At 40.3% G+C, this 20,316-nt stretch overlaps 1 protein-coding gene across 1 annotated transcript; it reads right to left on the bottom strand.

Annotated features, from left to right (window-relative positions):
- Window positions 1-212: 212 nt before the first annotated feature.
- zdhhc7 (zinc finger DHHC-type palmitoyltransferase 7) lies at window positions 213-14,359 on the bottom strand. The gene is made up of 8 exons (XM_062420821.1): window positions 14,236-14,359; window positions 12,967-13,065; window positions 7,196-7,546; window positions 5,703-5,827; window positions 5,422-5,518; window positions 4,605-4,686; window positions 3,952-4,082; window positions 213-3,661 (listed from the first exon to the last, which is right to left on the bottom strand). Exons 3-8 carry the CDS (start codon window positions 7,538-7,540, stop codon window positions 3,479-3,481), a joined length of 963 nt encoding a protein of 320 aa, XP_062276805.1. The 5' UTR covers window positions 7,541-7,546; window positions 12,967-13,065; window positions 14,236-14,359; the 3' UTR covers window positions 213-3,478.
- Window positions 14,360-20,316: the final 5,957 nt, after the last annotated feature.

Raw genomic sequence — 20,316 nt, forward strand, 5'->3', positions numbered from 1 at the left:
TGCTTTGGCAATATTATCGTTGTGACATAAATGCCAATAAAGCAAATTTGAATTTGAATGTAATTTAATCAGCTGTCCTTCGCTCCTAGCAGATCTGCAGCAACTTATTTCTTTAATTTAATGTAAAACGCACAAGTTCTGTGTCATCCACAAACAATGTACAAAACCCAGAAATAGAGAACAGTAGTTTTAATTTATTCAAGTTTATTATGTAAAAGAATGACATTAAAGATATGACATTAGATTATGACACATTAATTAAAAAAATTCAAATAAAACATTCCATTTATACTTTGTTAATAGTAACTTTTATACTTTGTTTATAAAGCTGGAGGACTTTTGTTCTTGATAAACATTCTCTCAAGAGTAGGAAACAAAACATTTATCAATGTTCATGACAATGTCGATGGTAATTCTGTAATCAGACATTCATCATAAATTGTTCTTTATCCTCGATTTCCTGTGCAAATCCCCTTTATCGCTGACAGAATAGTGTTGTATTGGTTTACACAATTTTGCACATCGTCACAGAATCCACTCCCCATGGCGATGGCGCATTTTTTCTTCTTTCTAAGTAATAAAGCAGAAGGTGGAGGAAGGCTCAAAATACCAGTGTAATCCTTTAAAATAATCATTCACTGATTCTATTACTGGACATGACGGTCAAACTACCCATCCTGTAACAGAATCCCAGTTTCAGACATTATGATTACAGCATCTAAATTTGGTCATGAAAACGGGACTACTCCTACTGTGGGTTACTTGTGTTACATCAACCAGGCGATACCAGTCAACATTAAATATTTCTACCCAGTCAACAAAGTCAAATTTGTCAATCAATAATTAGATCTGACGTTCGGCTACTTTCTAAAGATAGATATCAAAGTTTAGCAGTGCATTAGTCCTGCCTCGGATATGTACTTCTATTCTAATAACATTGTGTGTTTATTGGACACTAGGCCTCTCATTGGCTCTGAATGCATTTTTGCTGTTAACACCCCACAACTAGTTTTAATGACAGCTGTTGCTTAATTAGCAAGATATTTTTTGCATCTGCAAAATTTAAACAGCATGAATGTTCCTGTTGTATTCTCAGACGTCTGATATATTCTTTAGTCTTTCATTTATACAGTATTTATAGACATGCCATGTGTATTGGCTTAACTTTATTCATATTCATTTTGCACCACATTAAATAAAAAGTACACTGAGCATGTTAGGATAAGGGACTTGCTGAATGAACAAAAATGAAAATAAAGAATGTATGTCATTGTTACATATAAGATATGTAGATAAAAGTGATCTTCCAGCATTTAATAAGAAAACAGTTGCTGAGTTGATGCAGTCCAGCAGAATAAAAGGAGAAACGAAATAATAAATTCCCCTGATATCAGTTAGCTTTCAGTGCTGTGTCCCTCACACCCAACATAGATACATTTTACATTCTAATGACAGCTTGTTCTTGAAGTTTAGCCTTAGCATCATATATCATTTAGTGTAAACAGTGGAGAAAGACTTACTTCTCCTGACGACCACAGATGAGAACAAATATTGTCTGACACGCGATAAAAATGAGACTTTGAGAATCTAGATTTGACAATATCAGCTGATGAGTCAGAACCTGACTTTAAATCCTGAACTCTAGATTCAAAAAGCCACATTCATCCAGTGCAAAACGCCCATAATTACACAGAGTAAAAATTGGAGACTAGTTGTCACAAATTGAGAAAACACTTTCATAAATATGGCAATAATGATAAAATCTTGCAAGCTGATAAATTCACTTGACTGAACGATTTAAAAAAAGGCATGGATACGTGTTCTAGTAACACTGGAAACGTTTTTGCTACTGTCCTGCCGCTAGCTGTTACGGGCCTGACATTTCTGGAGTGAAGTGGGAAAGGCCTCCACAAGCATCTGCTGAGCTCCCCAAGACTTTGTTCAGCTTGTATAATGAGTCTTGTCCCACAGCCTCTTTTAGCAAAAGCAGCTCCTTTTTAATTCTACAGGCTGACAGCACAATGGAGCTTGGCCCAGAACAGACTCAGAGCTTGCCAAAGGAGGTTGTGCTAGTGTTTTAAGTTCTCCTTTTCAAAAACATCACACCACACGATGGGCAAAGAGCAGGCAAAGCCACCGTGTCTGAAACTTGGCTCGGTCTCAGGGAGTTTGTAAGGTTTTGCTTTTCAGGTTTAAATGCTATGGAGTCGTATCCAGCTGTATATGCATATGGGTTCCAGCTACACACAGACGCAGCCTCCAGTTTTTTTCCACACAAAGAACAGCTGATGTATCGGTGTAACAAAACAAACTTAATGACAATAAGTCTCGCTCAACCAATCACTTCATTATGGAAACTCAGGGAGGCATATCAGTGGTCTGAGGATCACTGCAGGTTTGTGGAGAATGAGCTGTGGAGCAGCATGTAGGAGTGGTGAAATGGACATTTATGTACCACCAATACAAAAATGTTTTTGTCAAAATAAAGATTCAGATTAACAGTAGTCATCTCCAGTGAGTCATTAGGATAACCTGTTGAGGATTGGTCACTGTGATGAAAGTTAACACACACGTTTCAGCAGTTATTTAATAAAAAGGGAAAATGCATTTCTACTGGTCAGAGTAACCAAAAGAATATAAGATTTCAACCCACGGAAGGGAAAACATGACACATGATAGGAGAAGCCAATCAGTCCTGCTGAATAAGCATGAGGCTTGTGTTCACAGTCGCCTGTTCGTTCATTTAAAAGATAGTGAAAGCCTCATTTCCTGGCTGAGATACTGACTGATTGGGCTGTTATACATGCAAATCAAGGCAGCACAGATCCATTTCTGATGTCCACTCTGCTCCATATAAAGGCTTTCTCGAGTGCCGTATAAGTAGTGCATGTCCTTGACTGTGATTCCCTTGTCTGGATTCAGTGCAACAGTTTCACGCTTTTCCCTCCATTTAGATCTGGGTCCAGTGATGATCAAAGATTTGCTGCCGGTCCTTCTCCCAAAACCCCCCCAAAAAACCCCAAATCAAACAGTAAACTTGAATCTCATCTGCGCAGCAAAGAAAACAAACTGCTGAAGTTGTGTACTGAAGGTGCATGAGTTGAATTTGAACAGCACCTTGGACGGCCTCACAAGGAATAAAAGACTCACTTGAGTTACATACTGCATGCGTTACTTTAAAACACATAAACTAACCGAAAAGCTGCTCATGTTTGAACCATATCCCAGCTGTTTACCATACTTGTGCAGACCGAAGGTGTTGGGTCTACATCAGCATGTGAGAGTGAGAATACAAACTTTCAGTGTTGGTTGTGATGCACTGGAGTCCCACTGGAGCAGCCTGTCTCCCTGTCACCCACACATGAAGGACAACTCCAGGGAGCAGATATCCATCCTGGCCCCATCCGAGGAGGGCATGTAAGAGATTTTGCTTTAGAGATGACCAAGTGTTGGTGAGCTGCATCAGTCTGCCCTTCTCTCAGACAGAAAACTCAGACCCGCCGCGGCGACTGTGGGTCAACAGCATCAGACGCCGCAGACGCAGGCCTGTGAATGGATTGCACCACAGCAGAGAGGGCGGACCCCCGAACACAGCTTTCATTCCATCCCATCTCATGCGACGCTCCCATGTGGGCTTCTCATTTTTAAGACGTTCAATCTCCTGCAAGACATTCAAACCTGTCTGTTAGTAAAAGTTAATTTAGTTAGTAATTTGGCTTACTAGCATTCTAAGACATTCAACTATAGTAGGACAGGAAAAAGCATCATCATTTTAATACTTCCTTTCCTCATCCGAGAAAACAAAGTATTAAAAATAAACAATTAGAGCCATTTATCTCGACTTAGGTTTACTTTCTCCCTAGACTCACACATCTTACAGTGACCCCCCCCCCCCCCCCCCCACACACACACACACACACACACACACAGCAAAGTGTAGTGGATACCAACCGTCTCGTCGTTGCAGATGGAGTGGAGTTGCGTACCAAACATTACAGCAGTGAAAGTGAGGAAGAGGATGGCTTCGAGACAGAGGAAGATCAGCAGCAGCACAGACACCCCTGGGGAGAATTCACTGCACTCTGGTCGCCAGCAGAGATGAAGAAAGGTTGAGTTTTTATTTTGCATGTAACAAAAGAAATGTCAGATTTCAAAAGCTTATACAGCTTGTCTTAAAGGATTTAAAAGACCAAAATAAAAAAAATTTAAAAGGGTAAAATGCTGAATAATGGGCCTCTCACAGTAGCTTAGATCATGGGAAACAAACTATATTCCAGTGGAGGGCAACAGAGGCTGATGGTATAAGAATGAAATATTATGTTCATCTTATATCTGTCCTGGTTCAGTTCTACAGAGAAACCCACAAGGGAGCGGGAAAAAATCGATGGCGGCTTCAACGACCTGTGCAGAGCAGTTGTTCTTACAACAGAGTAACTATCTCTGTCCTTTTTCCACTCTGTCTGTCTCTCTTTATGTCTCTAAGCTGTTTACATATTGTGTATAAATATCCTTGACACATAAAACTTCATCCCTTTGACATTCTGTGTTTGACTTTTTTGTCTCAAACACGTTATAGTCAATCCTGTCAGAGAGAGAGGCCTCACCGTTCCACTGGACTTTGATACAGGTAAAGAAGTGCATCCCACTGAGGCCCAGGGCATGAGCAGATATCAAGGATATGTACATCTGTGGAGGGATGAACAAAAACAAGGGGAAGAGATATTGAGAAAAAGTGACAGAGGAAAGGGAAAAAATAGTCATTCATGTGTAACCTCCTTAATTTTTGCTCCGTTGTCAAACTTTAAAATCTATTTTTTTACTATGTCTATGGTAAGCTGTAAGGAGAGCAAACCAAGAGTCTCATGACATAAGTGACCTTGTACTGCTCAGCCAGACATGGCAGCTTTATGTTTCTGTCATCCAAAGTTCCTGTCAGCGTATGAAGCCATAAAAAAGTGCTGATGCTGTAAAGAGAGTCACAAATGGTTATGAGAGCACATCTCATGTAGGCCTATGTGTGTGATGTTGTGCACAGCATCACTGCTGAGCTAGTTATTTCACCCTGAAATACGAGTAGGTGGGACAATTTTCTGCAAGGGATTTGACTAATTGTTCCTTAAATACAACCAAGGATAAAGCCACTTTGAAAAGAAAAGAGCCATTTGAAGGTCTCTGTAATGATGCACTTTGATTGTTGGTGAAAATGTTCTTGGACATCAGCGTAGAGGATATGTTTTAGCCACTTGGATTTTTATTGCTGTGCTGTAATGAAAATATACTTAACATTTATTGATAATATATTTATCATAATTGGCATTAACTTATCAAAGAAACTACTGTGTGTAAAATGTGCATCTCTAAAACTCCATTGTTAAATAAAAAAAGCTGACTATGACTATATGAGTACATCTGTGTACTTACAGTGAAAAGTACAAAGAACCGCTGATTCTTTTCTCCCACGCAGTTATTGACCCAGGGACAGTGATGATCCATCTTCCGGATGCATCTTTTACAAATACTGCAGGCAGCAGAGAAAAAAGATGTTATTGCTGACTCTGTTAATGAGATCAACTTTACTGCTGCAACACAAAATGGGTATATAAAGTAGTTTTCTAAAACCCATTTTGAACACTGTAAGTTGGGGTAAAAGAACATTTCTGTAAATTGTTTTGTCTAAACTTGTTTATGACAACTCGACCAACCTGCAGTGGTGAGCCCTTTCAGGCTTGATGCTGCAGCACTTTGGGCACTTGTAGATGACCTCTCCTGGCTTCAGCTGCAGGCTCTCCATGTACTCCTTGGTTGCGTTGCCCTTGGGGACTGCGCCCTTAGGATGGGGCAGACAGAAGACAAAACCTTACAGTTACAAAAGGTCCAAATACATGCAATTTGCCTCAAGCTTTGAGAAATCAAGCTGTGTGTCTCTGTGTATGCAGCAATTAAACTGTTCCATTTATATTTCTAGGTTTATGAAAAATATGTCCACTACCTGGATGGATGTTTTCTTTTGACTGAATATGCAGGAAACACCGACCCTACTGTTTATTTTCAACCTGACACAATGCAGGGTATGATACCAACTAGAGGAATCTCTTTAGTCTGAGGAACTACGACAGAGCAATTACCTGTGTGAATCACAACCAGGTGTAACTGTCAGTTAAGGTCAAATGCACAAATAAACCTAAGACTTTTAAAGCTTCGATGAACCCAGAGTTTGAGAAACTACTGCACAACCTTTTGTGTAAAGGCTAGGCTGTTGGTCTGGAAAGCACTAGCAGAGCTGTCATCAAACATCTAGCTCCTCTGAGTAAACATGAGTTGACGATGCAGCAGCAGCACCGACAGTATTTGACCCACAAACCCCCCCAAGCACGAATTGGTTGAATTCACCAAGACAAGTCACAATGTATCAAAACAAATTGAAGAATAACACCTTTGGCATTTCGTTTTGCCCGTGTCATCATACACTCCCAGAGGAAAAGGCACTGCATTTATTTACTATTTGTAAATATCACAATACTTCATATTATACAGGAGAATTAAAAACAGCTGTCAATGAAGCAATCTGTATCAAAATAATTTGACTTTCTGGGAAAAAAATTAATTTATTTTACAGGATTTCAGCTGTTTAATAAGACCTTTAAATCCTGTTGGGTAACAAAACAGTACATATTGTTTCTTAAAAGCTCTGAGAGAATTCACAGTTTTCAGATGAGGTTGAAATGAAAACAACAAATCCCAGTGTTTGTTCCTGTGTGGCTTTACTGCTCTTATGTTAGCAGATTACATTGTTGTGTCAGAAGACATCTACAATTTAATAGGATGTGGTATACTGCTTTACCAACCAGCATCTCCTCACACACTGTCCCTCAGCTCACTGTCCAAGTATCAGTGAGTGACAGCGTCTGGTAGGAGTTTGGCAGCTGTCCTTGCTCGAGCAACTGCTGTCAGAATCTCTTGCTACAATTCCTGCACAACCCTGTCCTGATCCTGAGCACTACTTTGATGAATTTGAACACCTCCTTAAACAAATGTTTTTTTGAAATGCACCACATTATTGTTATTCTAAACTGTAGCCATGATACTTAATATGTAAACACGAAAACTGTTTTCACACTATCTTCTTTTCTTTTAAACCTTGCTTTCCTCCTCGTACACTCCCCCGAAGTTCTCTTTCTCTCCTATACATCCTTACCGGGTCAGTCAACATGGTGCGCAGATGTGAGGCCAATGCAAGCACGGCCAGGGAGTTGAAGGTGGCCCCGTTCAGCAGCGAGTACCAGAAGTTCTTGGCGGGCAGCAGCATGACGAAGTTTACTACGAATTCAGCGTACAGCACCAGGAACCAGGTCATGGTTGCACACACCATACCACAGCTGTCCTGAATGAACCACAGTGTGCGGTTTCCTGCTGTGTGGCCCGCGTGGGGACCCCCAACCATCACTCCGGCTGCCAGGCTCCCCGTCTCGACATCTGCACCTGCCGACAGCAGTGGGTGGTGCTGCTCCATGTCTCGCAGTCGGTGGTTTGAAGACTGCATCCTGCCCTGGAGGAGGGGGGTTAAAAGCAAAATTTAATGTGTTAATATTGTTTCTCTCTTCCCCCAATAAAAAAGGTCGAAATACAATCAAGCTACTTTAAAAATGACATTAATACATTTAAATGACTAAATAAACTGTTATGAGCTGCGTTTCCATTCAGAGAGCATTAAAGTGTTGATCAGGGGAAATTTGTGTGTGTGCGTGTGCGTGTGTGTGTGTGTGGATGGGGGTTTGTTCTTCTTCCAGTATCAACAGTTTGATCATAAGACAGCTACATGCTTTAAAAATTGCATTTAAAAAAGCATACGCGTGAGCAGATATAATGCCTAAACAGAAGTTCATGAGCTGCACTGATGAATAAGAGAAATTATCTACACTTGTATCTGACACTTCATGACTCATGAATGGGATTGGTGGTGGTCAGATGATCAACGGACCGGCTATTATCATCCTTATAGTTCGTCTGTGATCGGGTGACTCAACTTGGACCAAAGTATTCAAGTTCAGTTGTTGTTACGACACGAGACGTGAGACATTGAAGGTTTCTTCTTCTTCTATATTTGTGTCAAGGTCACGAGAGAACATTCAGGACCAACCGGAGAGACTGTGTCGGCAGCTTCAAGATAAATCAATGGCCGCTCTGCTCCCTTTAGGAAACTGATCCTGCAGCTGAGGTAAATGTGCATGAGGAATACAGGCTAATAATAATCTGTAGACCCAGATACTTTCAGCTCAAAGGGAATCACTGCAATTCACTGAGACAAAGTAAACCAATGAAACAAGGCAGTGCAAAAACAAACTTCAGGCTTCTTTGGTGCAAAAAGAAAACTCAGAGGACAATTAGAGGAAGTCCAATCTAAAAAATCCATATTGAGCTTATGGAGCTAAATATATAAGTGAAATGCAAAGTTTTAAATTATTATTACACAAAAAACAATTCTTCTTTTATTGACCCACTTTAGTCAGATATCATTTTAATACAATAAATCATGCTCATTCATTAGATAAACCATGGATTTAGTGTGAAATTGTATATTTGATCTTTAAGCACCAAGAACAGATCAAGATGAATGCCGTCTGAGATCAAAATTTCCCTGATCACTGAAGACGACTGACGAAAGAATTCAGATTCATGTGTTTCAACGAAGTGATTTTAACAGCTTTTATTAATGACAATAACATTATGGTGGCTACTGATGATATCAGCATAGTAGATGTGAATCTATTTAAGATGAAAAATATGTATTTAAGTCACTAAATAAAACTGACACAGCAGAACAATTCCTCTCCCACTCTCCTGTCATCTTCTGAGAAAAAAAGGCTAGAAGAGCTTGATTTAAACGGACTTACATGCTGCCTGTCTCATTTCAACAAATCCATAAAGTAGCCTCACATTATATGTCTGCAATTCAAGTTTTTCATTATATGCAGCTGTCTTTTATTGATATTATTGACGTTTAAATGCTCAAAATGTGTTCTTACTTGGTCAAAATAATCACTGAAACTCATTCAATGTATTTTCTGATTGCCAGATAGTCTATCTGAAAAAAAAGAAATGAATAGTCAAATCTCCATATTAAAAACAGCTAAATCCGATTAGCTAAATTCTGAGTCAAAGCAAGAGAATAAACATGTTCTCCATTTCTGAAATGAAAGCTCGAGCCAATGCTGAGAGAACAACCTCTTATTGGAGAATCCCATTTAACATGTTTTTACAGCTTATCAGCCATATGTAGTTTAATCCTAACTAAACTACTAAGCTAGTAAACTACTAAGTAGTTAGGCACTTACTGTATTTGTTGATATGTTGTTTTTCAGTAGAATCAGATGTAATGCTCTGAATAAAATGATTGCTTCCTTTTGCTCTGTGTTTAAATCAAATTAGACATTTCCACTAAGAATGAGATTATTGGTACAACGCAAAGCTGTCAATCTCGAGCTGACCAGCCAGCCAGGCTGCCGCTCAAACGCCACACTGCTGTTTGTTTCTGCTTGCATCCAAAAACTTTGCCTGTCAGTGGGCGTCATTGGAATCGTTCGCGAAATGGGAGTGCCCACAAGGATGCAGAGCCCAAACCAGCAGAGATGTCTTCCAGACTGTCAGAAAATAGACTTAGGACCTGTGCTGTCACAACTGTTATAATACTACACAAAGACAAACAAGCTAATAACAGGCTGGTATTGCAGTAGGTCTGTGCAAACAGATTAAGAGCACACTGTGGATCAATCATTACATTACAATATATTAATTTTGGGAACTTTTACTGACATAGAAAAACAGCTTCTCTGAGGCTAAACCGTCTGCACACTCAGAGGTACGAGGCTTTAAATTCAAATGAGAAAAAATCCCTACAATAACACATGGAGTCAGTTTCTAAAAGATAATACAAAACCAAAAAGAAATGCTGAATAATACTGTAGGTCAACATCTCTGCCTAGATGTGTGTCTGTATATCTGTGGTGATCACTCTACAGGTTTTAACATTATTTGTTGGCAGTATTTCACATTCAAGGTCATTGTTGGGTCATTGTTTCAAACTAACTCAGGGCCCCGTCTCAAAGTCACGTCAAGTATAATTGTACAGTCAGTTTGACAGAGTGTGCTGACTTTCATTCCCTTCAGGGGCTGACGAGAATTTGTTTGGGTGCAATGAGTATCTCTAAAGCTTTATTCAGATATGACAGAGCCACTCTCTGGAAAAAGTGACACCTAATCCTGCAAAACTAACAGTTTATTTTATATTTACATCAGTTTATTGGCATTTTTGCCTTTATTAGACAGGTAGTCTAGACGAAAGCAGTTAACATGAGGCGAGAGTTGGGGGGTATGATAACAAAGGTCCCTAGCCAAAATCAAACCGTCTTAATAACAAGGCCAACAGGACCTGTCGATATGATCAGTTTTTAAGGGAAAGAGGATCAATGACTTGTGTAAAATTATGCTGTTTCAGAGATAGACTATCTGATATGTTGTGACTGCTGGCTGGTTTATAAAGTTCACATTTTGGAAACCAACCCTGAGTTTCAGTGAGGACTGAAACACATTGTCCACCCACACAAGCATTTACTTACGTTGTCTGATTCAGTGCTTTTCTCAAGACTGTGTCCAAACTACACTTGACTGAAATCTCTCTCACCTGTTACGACGGGACAGCTTACACTAAACAGAGTGTGGAGCACACGCACATCTAAAAAACCTCTACAAGTGCTGGATCAAATAAGCAGAAACAACAAATCAGACAACAGCGACCTTCAAATTCAATTTAATTGAGAAACATTTGGTGATCTTCATCAGCCATTGAGGATCACTGTCAAAGATCACTTTTTATAAAAACATTTAGACAAGTTGAATTTGCTCCCAGTATATTACATTTGAGCTACCAGGACAACTCACAACACAATGAATCAGACTAGTACATAGACATGACAAGACATGACTTAGTTCATACCATAACTCCACCCAACGTCCACTTGAACAGCCTTTAGGCCTTGTCCACACTATTACAGGAATTTTGCAAATCGAACATTTTCTTCTACGTTGTGGCATCTCATCCACACACAAACTGCGTTTTAGGTCACTAAAACAGATATTTTTAAAACGTTTTTCAAAGTGCTTATTTTGTGTATGTGAACTTAATAAATAAATAAAGCACTTGGGAAATGATGACTTCATACCTCAACTCATGCATGCCTGTTGTTGGTTTGTGTAATGAGCATGCGTCTAAAACAACAACTACCGCCGAAGGAAAATAAACACACTACACACTCTTCTCTGGTATTTGACGTTCCGTTGATGTAGAATTTCTCACCAAACATAACAAACATAACAGCAGCTGGGTTGTTCTTCATTGTGGATACTACAAGAGGACAGATGTCCCGAGATGATTGGGATCAGGGCTGATCCAGGCATATTTTAATGAATAGGTGTTGGCTCAATAAAGCCTCATTAACCCCCAATCCTTAGATTTTTTATTGTAGGTACAGCAGCCATCAAAAATATCCCTCTGAAAATCAAGGGCAAAAATGCAGAAGGTTGGTCAGCAAGTGAACGCTGTGTGAACCATGAAGTGAACAAAATAAACAGGAGCCATAGTTTCAATTAATGATATGACAGCATGCATCGCTGAGTGATGTCAGCAAAGCTGCATTGAGTAGCAAAAAAATGAGACTGGATGAAAGGACTGCCTGAGTTGACAGCACAGCAAAAAGACTGAAGCTGTTGTTTAAAGCACTGAATAAATAGATGAGAAAAGATGAGCTGCATCAGGATTTGAAAAAGTCAGCTCAGAAGATGATGGTGAATGATTGATTACTTTGTAACTGCTCAGAGCATGTCACAGTAACAACTGGAAAATATTGGTGACAAGTGGCTGAATCTGTCACAATCAAATAAAGATGTATGGGGAATAAACCATAGTACATGATGCATGAAGGCTCAGGCAGTGCTACAGGTTATACTGAAGTTGGATTTTCACTAAGCTGATGACACCAAGAACCAAAGAAACTGAGGAGAAATGCTGGAAAATGCTAGAAACACCAGCATTTCTGGCATTTGGACAACTTCAGTTCCAGTACACAACCTCTGATTATCTCCTGATAATGTCCAGTCAGAAACTGGACAACTAAAAACTAAAATTATAGTAATACAGGTCACACAGGTCTGCAAGTGTGTTCGAACAGTTTTGTTTACTTCACTAGCATTGAATACCATGTAATTTTGCTGTTAAACAAAAACTATTAGCATAGTCTTTAAGAGGACAGAAAACACTGCGGGCCGTTTTGGACATATTGATTTTTCCTGTGGTCAATGAAAAGGAGGTCCATTAAAGCAACGCCAGCTGCTCATTCAGCTGTCTGCCCTTCCCAGTCAGAGGGCACAACACAAGATCCACCAATATCTCTCTGTCCCCCTCTGCTTCTCCTCATCTATCTTCTGACATACCCAACCAGCCTTCACCCCAGTATCACCCTGCTCAGATCACTCTGCAGGGTGACTCCATTGCAGAGTCATTGCATACAAAGTCATAGCAAGTGTTCTGTCAAAGAAATCTAGATGAAACAATAGTTGAAGCCTAAAATGTCAGAGAAATGGGTTTCGATTTACTAAGTGATTTTACGATTCACTGTCACATTTCCAAATTGCCAAACAGCTCAAAAGCCAACCTAATGTAATTTGTTACAACACATTAAGAACCAAAATAAAATCACACATGGTTGTCTGTTGGAATAACCCCCCAGGAAAACTCCTTTCTATCAGTGAAAGCCAAACTGAGGAATGCTGCTCTTCAAGTGTTTACACAAGAGTTAAACAGGTGATATGAGCTTAGCTGCTTTGGCCTGTTTGCTGATGTTACAAATGTGACTGTAAAAAAACCTCTGTAACACAAAAGACATGCAAGTTGAGGAAAAATGTGGGACAACCTACCTAATAAGTTCCCTCTTCACAATGACATGCTGTGATGTGAACCTCCTGAACCAGCATTCAGGATGGGATACATATGTAGCATGACATGAAGGCTTACACCTGAAAAAAGACACACAAAAATGTGTTAAAACTTGACAATACAACTTCTTATTAACATATAAACTCTTAACTATCAGTTCAGTTCCTTGTTGCTTTTTCGCCTGGTTGAATGAGACTGTGTGGTGTGCAGGATTTTGGTTCCCCTTTTTGTTACTCAAAGGAAACACACCCATCACGATAGCTATTCATAGCAGTGTGATGACACTGCAAGTATTATTTAGTAAGTACAGATCCAGATTTTCTCCAGTGAACTGACTCTGTGGAGGTAAATCAATCAAAAGTGTTTGACCACCTACATGTTTCCAATGTCTCTGTCCAAATCACCAAATTAAAGATGTAATACTTTAATGACTTGCCACAATCAGTGAGATATACTCAGACCTAGACTCTCTTTATTGTCATACCATCCATATACAAGTATACATTTGGGATTCCCCAAACCTAAGGACGTATAAACTGAACAATATGCGCACAACATATTTGTGCGAAGACTATAGTGCAAAAACAATAAAAACCATAAGACAGGACAGTAGTGTAAGACAATAATGTAAAGTATTATTACTCTTTTAGCAGCAGGTAGTCATTGTAAACAATAAAATAAAAACAGACAAATACTATCGTCCCCCTCTCTGACGCCTACAGGAGCACGCCTGTTTGTTTGTGTTAGATTCAGATGATATTTCATCATTTTCAGTAGTTGGATGAGACAACTTTGGTTTGCCGGCTGTTCAACCTTGAACCCAGCCAGCTAATACTTTGTTATGGCTAGATAAACCACAAACTATGGCATCTCCCACAGATTAGTTGTAGATGTGTGACTGAGATTACAGCTCCTCTTTACTTCGATCAACCTATGAATCACCATTTATCAGCCTCCATATGTGTATCTGACCATCTCGTAAAGCCTCGCTGAGCACCAGCAAAGCTAAGGGTAACAACCTGTGTTTTCCTCCCTGCTAAGATAATACCCGCAAAGGTCGTGACTGAACCTGAACCTAACAACACACACAGACAGCAGCGTGCTAGCTGGACACCTCTCATGCTACCTATCGGACTGCCTTCGCTTTGCTAACTAGCCAATAGCGGAAGCTAACCGCTACGATGCTAACACTGTATGCGTGTGGCGAGCGCAAAAAGCAACGCCTCTCGAGTGACAGTTAAATTACAAACCTTAATGCTCCTTATTTCTTATGTTAGGAACTCCTTTTCAATGCCTTTTGATGTTTCATTTAGGCTAAGCTCCAGCTCCAGTGGAACACGTCGCTTCAACAACGGGCTGACTGACAGCAGCGACCAGTAGCGGCAGAGCTTCCGGGCATCGCTTCGGGTTCTTCCGTTACCGTTCGCGAGTTTTCGGAGAAAGGCTCGACACATACAGACCATCAGAGCTGTATAGAATTCATCATCGGCTCTTGTTCTTTTGGTTATGCGGCGCCATCTGGCGGTCAAATCAGTAACTCACAGTCTGAGTTAAGACGATATCTAAAACAAAAGGTTGTGTCTACAGAAATACATCAATGACAGGACCATCGGTGTGCGAAAGATAAATTCAGAGATGTGTATCCCTGCGTGAGAAAGAGAGAGAGGTTTATAAGTTATTCCTGAGACACACTCAAGTAGTAGCCTATCAGGCTAAATCAGTGAGATATACGTTAGAAGTTAAGACAATTATTTGAGCAAGTATTCCTTCAGTTCATTCTTCAGTTTAGAGGCCCCTCAACATACAAAATGACGTGTCACAGTACACATGTGAAGATGCACTCAGGCTTTAAAGAATCAACAAGTGTTCACTCTCTCTTTTATCTCAGTAGATCTCCCTCAATCAGATGTTTAAAATGAGCACAATTCAATATTTTTTTTCTCTGTCTCAGACTCCTTAAATTCTTCCGTCACCTGTGGTTCACCTGACCAGATACATCATCAAATAATCCACATAATCATATACATGACATTAAAGGTGCTACAGTAGGTGTGTTTTTTAAACATTTCAATCCATGTTGGACTAGAGGTAGCCTATTATATTTCAAACAGATTTCACTGAAACAGCTCTATTTCATGAAATTTCATTCAGTGATATCCACAATGGACGCCTCGCACCTATCACTGTCCATGCATTAAGTCATGGCCTTATGAAGTCTCCTGCTAGTTGCTGCCGCCTCCTGGCCTTTCATCTAGAACCAGCTCTTTGCCCAGTCCAGATATGCAGTATCATCCATATCATCCCAGACTATTATTGCATTGAATTGGTTTCTTTTACTTTTTTTCTATGAATGAATACACCTTGTGCAAAAATGTAATAAGGTATTTTTAAAAACTCAAGGTAGGCCTACAGTGTATACCTTTTTGTGCCCCTGGTACTCCATACTACTTGAAGCCACCAAGGTTGGATAAAACAACAATGTCGCTTAAGCGCAGGTCACCAGCAGATAGCATAGGATAAATGATTGACATTGCTGTAACGCCATACAGTTCCATATCAACCTCATAGTTTAAAATTTAAAAGAGTATTTATTGTTAGTTTTCACATTAATTATTAATAGTGAGAGTCAAAATCAAGTAAGTTTTTTGTCTTCAGATCCACAGGAGGTTTGTGTCCTTCCTGAATTCTCCATAAGTCTTGCATAAGCATTTCAAGTGTACCACACCAACCAACCACCCGCCATGGCCTCGGAGCATGGCGAGGGGCCACCCATATAAGTTATCGATCTGATAAGCACACACACCATAACTATAACAATTTTGCTACTCTCAGGAATCAATCAAGTAGCTCTCAGTCACCGGTCGGAGCGGGAATGCCAGCCCAACCTGCGCCTTGGGAGAGAGAAGACTGCAGCCATCAGCAGGAGTCTTAGGGTGGGTGGTTGTCCTGCTGAAACTACGCTAATCCACCCTCTTGAAAGAATGGATTTCGCCACCAATCCGGATAACACCCCTGCAGTGCTTAATTTTGCTCAATTTTCATTCAGCCCACCCCCATGTCTCATTTTAGCAGGTTTCGGCACAATCCGGACCACCACCCTTTGTCGTTTCGCCCATTTTTCGTCAGCTCCGGACCTGTCGCGTTTTACCCATTTTTGGGCCTTATACCCAATTTTGGGATAACACCCCTACGGGGCTTAAAGCGATGGTTCGGCGTAATTTCGACCTAGCGTCATATGCACCATGAGGTCTATCTAATCACCGCCTCAGCCCTTTTTTTTCATTTGGTCGCAAAATAGTGCAGTTAGAGCCATCAGCCAAATGGCTTAGTACAGTTGCTAACGGAACCGTGTGGTCGCGTGAGATCCCGCACAGATCTCTAGATGGGCTGTGCGGGATCTCGCGCGACCACACGGTATTTCAGTGCAGTAGCAGCAGAGTAAAAGCCATCAGGTAAGTGTTTATTTTAATAAACTTCTGGTGTACTTACAAACTTTCCAATGCATCGATTTATGAGTAAAGACCCTATTTGTACTACTGTAGAAGTTTGAAAACAATCCAGGCATTATTAGTGGGGTAATTTACGAGATAAACTGGTGGTTCCGTTAGCGCCTGTACTAAGCCATTCGGCTGATGGCTCTAACTCCACTATTTTGCGACCAAATGAAAAAAAAGGGCTGAGGCGGGGATTAGATAGACCTCATGGTGTATATAATTTGTAATGAAAGCCTAAAGTGTCAGGTAGGAATAGAGTGGTCTTACTCTCCTTCAGCTGATTCTGTTCAAAAGATATGGGCCGTCAAATATGTCTTGTGCGCTTGTGACAACCAACCCCACAATGGGGATGGTTGTCACACACTATGGGGTTGGTTGTCCCTGTGTTATTTTAATGGAGAAAAATTAAAAAATGTAGACAATCTTAAAAAAATATTTCAAATGTTTAGTTTCATTGAAATACAACAACCTAACACATCTCCTGCACAAAGACAACATAAATAGGAAAAATCATTCCTTTAAGTGCATTTTTTGTCCTTATATGACAATATTGTGCATTTTCACCTCTCTGACTGCTCTGAGCTTTAAATCTGGAGGAGTCTGGCTCTTGTTTGTCTTCCTGACAAAGTTGCTGGTCATTTTGGTATATTAAAAGAAAGAAAGAACACACACTCACACCATATATGTATATACCAACATGTGATAACCAATCCCAAAGAGAATGTGACAAGCATCCCCAACTGGGATTTTTTGCTACCATCAAAGCTACCAACCACATGTTTTGGCGTAGCAAAGAAAAAAACCTACCTTACTATCGCTCTCTCTTCATACTTTGTAATGGTAATGCTTTTTTTAAATTATAAACTCATTGTATAAAAGCCTAGAAGAGAAACACTGAAGAGTTTGATATTTACATTTTCACATGAAAAACACAACATTTCCTCTCAATGTCAAGCAGTTTACTCCAGAAATGACTTCTGAAGTGACATCTCACCTAAATTCTGAAACTTTCAGTGCCAAAACTTTTTAACTGCGCGTTCTAGGGCCCGAGATCTGATGAATGTGACAACCAACCCGTGTGACAACCAACCCCTGTTGTACCTCACATTGTATTTCTGGATGTGCTTTTCATAGTATTCAAATTCAATGTGTTGATTTTAATTCATTTCCATATAATATGAAACTCCATGATGATCAAACTCCTAAAACCTGAATGATGTAAACATTAACAGTGAATATTAGATCCACATTTCTGTCTGTTTCTGACTTTACTTTTCAAATCAGTTTGCACTTGAACCACTCTAGCCCCCAACCTTGAACAGGATAGGCAGGTATAGAAAATGGATGAATATTGACTGTGCTCTTACTTGCCTGATCTGACCCAGTCTCTCTCAGAAGCCCAAACTCACTTAATTTGAACACTGCTATACTTAAAATGCAACATTGAAATGTGAACACATATCCATGAACTTCACCTAAATCCATGAATGAGTGCGACACTAAACCGTTAGTGTCCTGCTCTAGGGTTAAAGCTTTCATGCATGCTACACTTCTGGTCCAGTCAATGATGTTATGAGAGATATTTTTAGGATTGAGAGCTAAAGAAAAACAGATGCTGTAACTAAGTGAAATATTTAGCTTCTCTTTAGGTCTCTTGTGGTCAGCTGAGGACATATGTATCATTTGTAGCAGCGCTTCCCCAGTAGGGAGCAGCAGGACCTTCCTGGCAGCAGTCTCTGCTGTCACGTGTCTCCCAAGAGTAGATTATAAAGCCAAGACAAAGCAGCTTGGCCCTTCCCTTCCCTGTGTCTGCAGCTGCGCAGTGACAGCTCATGGCTTCTGCCCTCTTCTGTTCTGGTTCAGAGCAAATATCAGCTGTCTGTTTTAGAGAGAGGGAGAGAAAAAATACCCAGCAATCCTCTAAAGCAGCTTAAAGGCTGAATCAGGGGACTGAAGCCATTTCCATTTCCAGGACTGCTTCTCTCTATCTCTGTCTCTCTCTCTCTCTCTCCATTATGACTAAATGAGAATCTGACTGACTGCCAAAGGAGCAGCTACAGGCTATGTAAGCTGTCTACTCGATCCTCCACCCATACCTGCACAGATATACATCCCCTGAAACATCTCCTACTTATACCAGAATAGACATTAGAGGCTGTGAATAGCAACTCAGACAAGCAGGGTATTTGATTGTAACTGTTAATGTAATCAGGAGTCTTGTATCCGATTAAATAATGAATGCTAAGTGCTCATGTAACAAATAAAATCTCTCGCTGGGGACCTTGAGTTCCCATGTGCATTATTATTTTGGCGCAGTACGTCCCCACCATACTTTGTTGACATGCTGGCTTGTGGAGTGAAATGAAGTGAAGCAAAGTGGAGTGGAGAGCAGAGTGGTTTGGAGTGAGTGTGTGATGTGACTTTTGCTGGTCCCCTCATATGTGTGTGTATGTTTGTGTGGGTTTTGCTTCATGAATGAAAGGAGAACGGAAGCTGTAGGATTTGGCTTTCATCAAAGGGGATGAGAGGTGGACAGAGAAAAATACATTTGGAGAATGAGAGAGAAAGTAAACTCAAGCAGAAGATGAGTAAAAAGACATGACAGGACAGCACATCCTCAGAATGATGTCAGCGTCACTGTCACATTAATCTTTCTGTCAGTAAAGCCTGTCTTATTATGATTTGGCCAGGGAACAAAGCCACAGCTTGCAGTCTACCTGATAAACCAGGATGACAAATGAAGATGTTTAAAGAATGTATTATAATTAACTCACATATTAACACCACGGCAAACGATGCATTGTATTCTGCTGGTAATAATGTGAATCAATTAGTTGTTTATATGCAAGCAATAAAAACAGATGCTGTGTTGTGTTTCAGAGAAATACAAGTATTTAAAATTATGATAAGGTAAAGTTAAACTGAACATCCATCCATCCATTTTCTGCTGCCTATCTGGGACCGGGTTGAGATGGTGTTAGGCTGAGTGAGGAAAGCCAGATATCATTCTCCCCAGCAATGCCCTCCAGCTCCTCCTTGGGGATCTTAAGGCATTCCCAGGCCAGGAGAGATATGTAGTCCTTCCAGCATGTTATGGGTCTGCCCCTGGGTTTCCTATCAGTGTCCTACCAGTCGGAAAGTCTCTAGTGGGAGGTGTCCAGGAGGCATCCTAACCAAGTGCCCAGACCAACTCAGCTGGCTCCTTTTGATGTGAAGGAGCAGCAGAAGGAGAGCGAGTCTACTCCTCCCCCGGATGTCTGAACCCTATCTCTCAGGCTGAGCCCAGACACTGTCCAGAGGAAAGTCATTTCGGCTGGAAAGTCTGTAAATTATTTTCACTTTAAGCACCAGTGTTTTCTTAATTAACTCCTCACCCTTGCCTTGCATGCACATTACACCCTTCTTAAGCCATATCATATTATATGCAATGACATACAACCCAACCTGAGCTGCAATGAGAAAAGACAGAGAGTATGAAGGCCTGTTGAAACTTACAACTTGAGGGTAATTTCTTATTCAAACATAAACAAGACAAAGCAACAATGTCTTCATTAATTGTTAAAGAATGAAACACCTCAAGAGAAATGATCTTGGTGTTTTGAATTATATGCAGTTATCTGGCATCAGTGTATGTGGTAAAAATAGAGAGAGAAAGAAGAAGAAAGAAGGTCAGGAAGAGAAATGGTAGTTGTAGTAGTTGCAGTCAAATGCAATGCATGATGGTCATGCAGTTTGTAGAATGAGGAATGACAGTATAGGCCAAAAACTGACTAATAGTTACGTTTGAGTGACAGATACCATCTATTGGCCATAGTAATTATGAGCCGGAGAAATGAC

The sequence above is a fragment of the Scomber scombrus genome, chromosome 1 (assembly GCF_963691925.1).
Source record: "Scomber scombrus chromosome 1, fScoSco1.1, whole genome shotgun sequence".
NCBI lineage: Eukaryota > Metazoa > Chordata > Actinopteri > Scombriformes > Scombridae > Scomber > Scomber scombrus.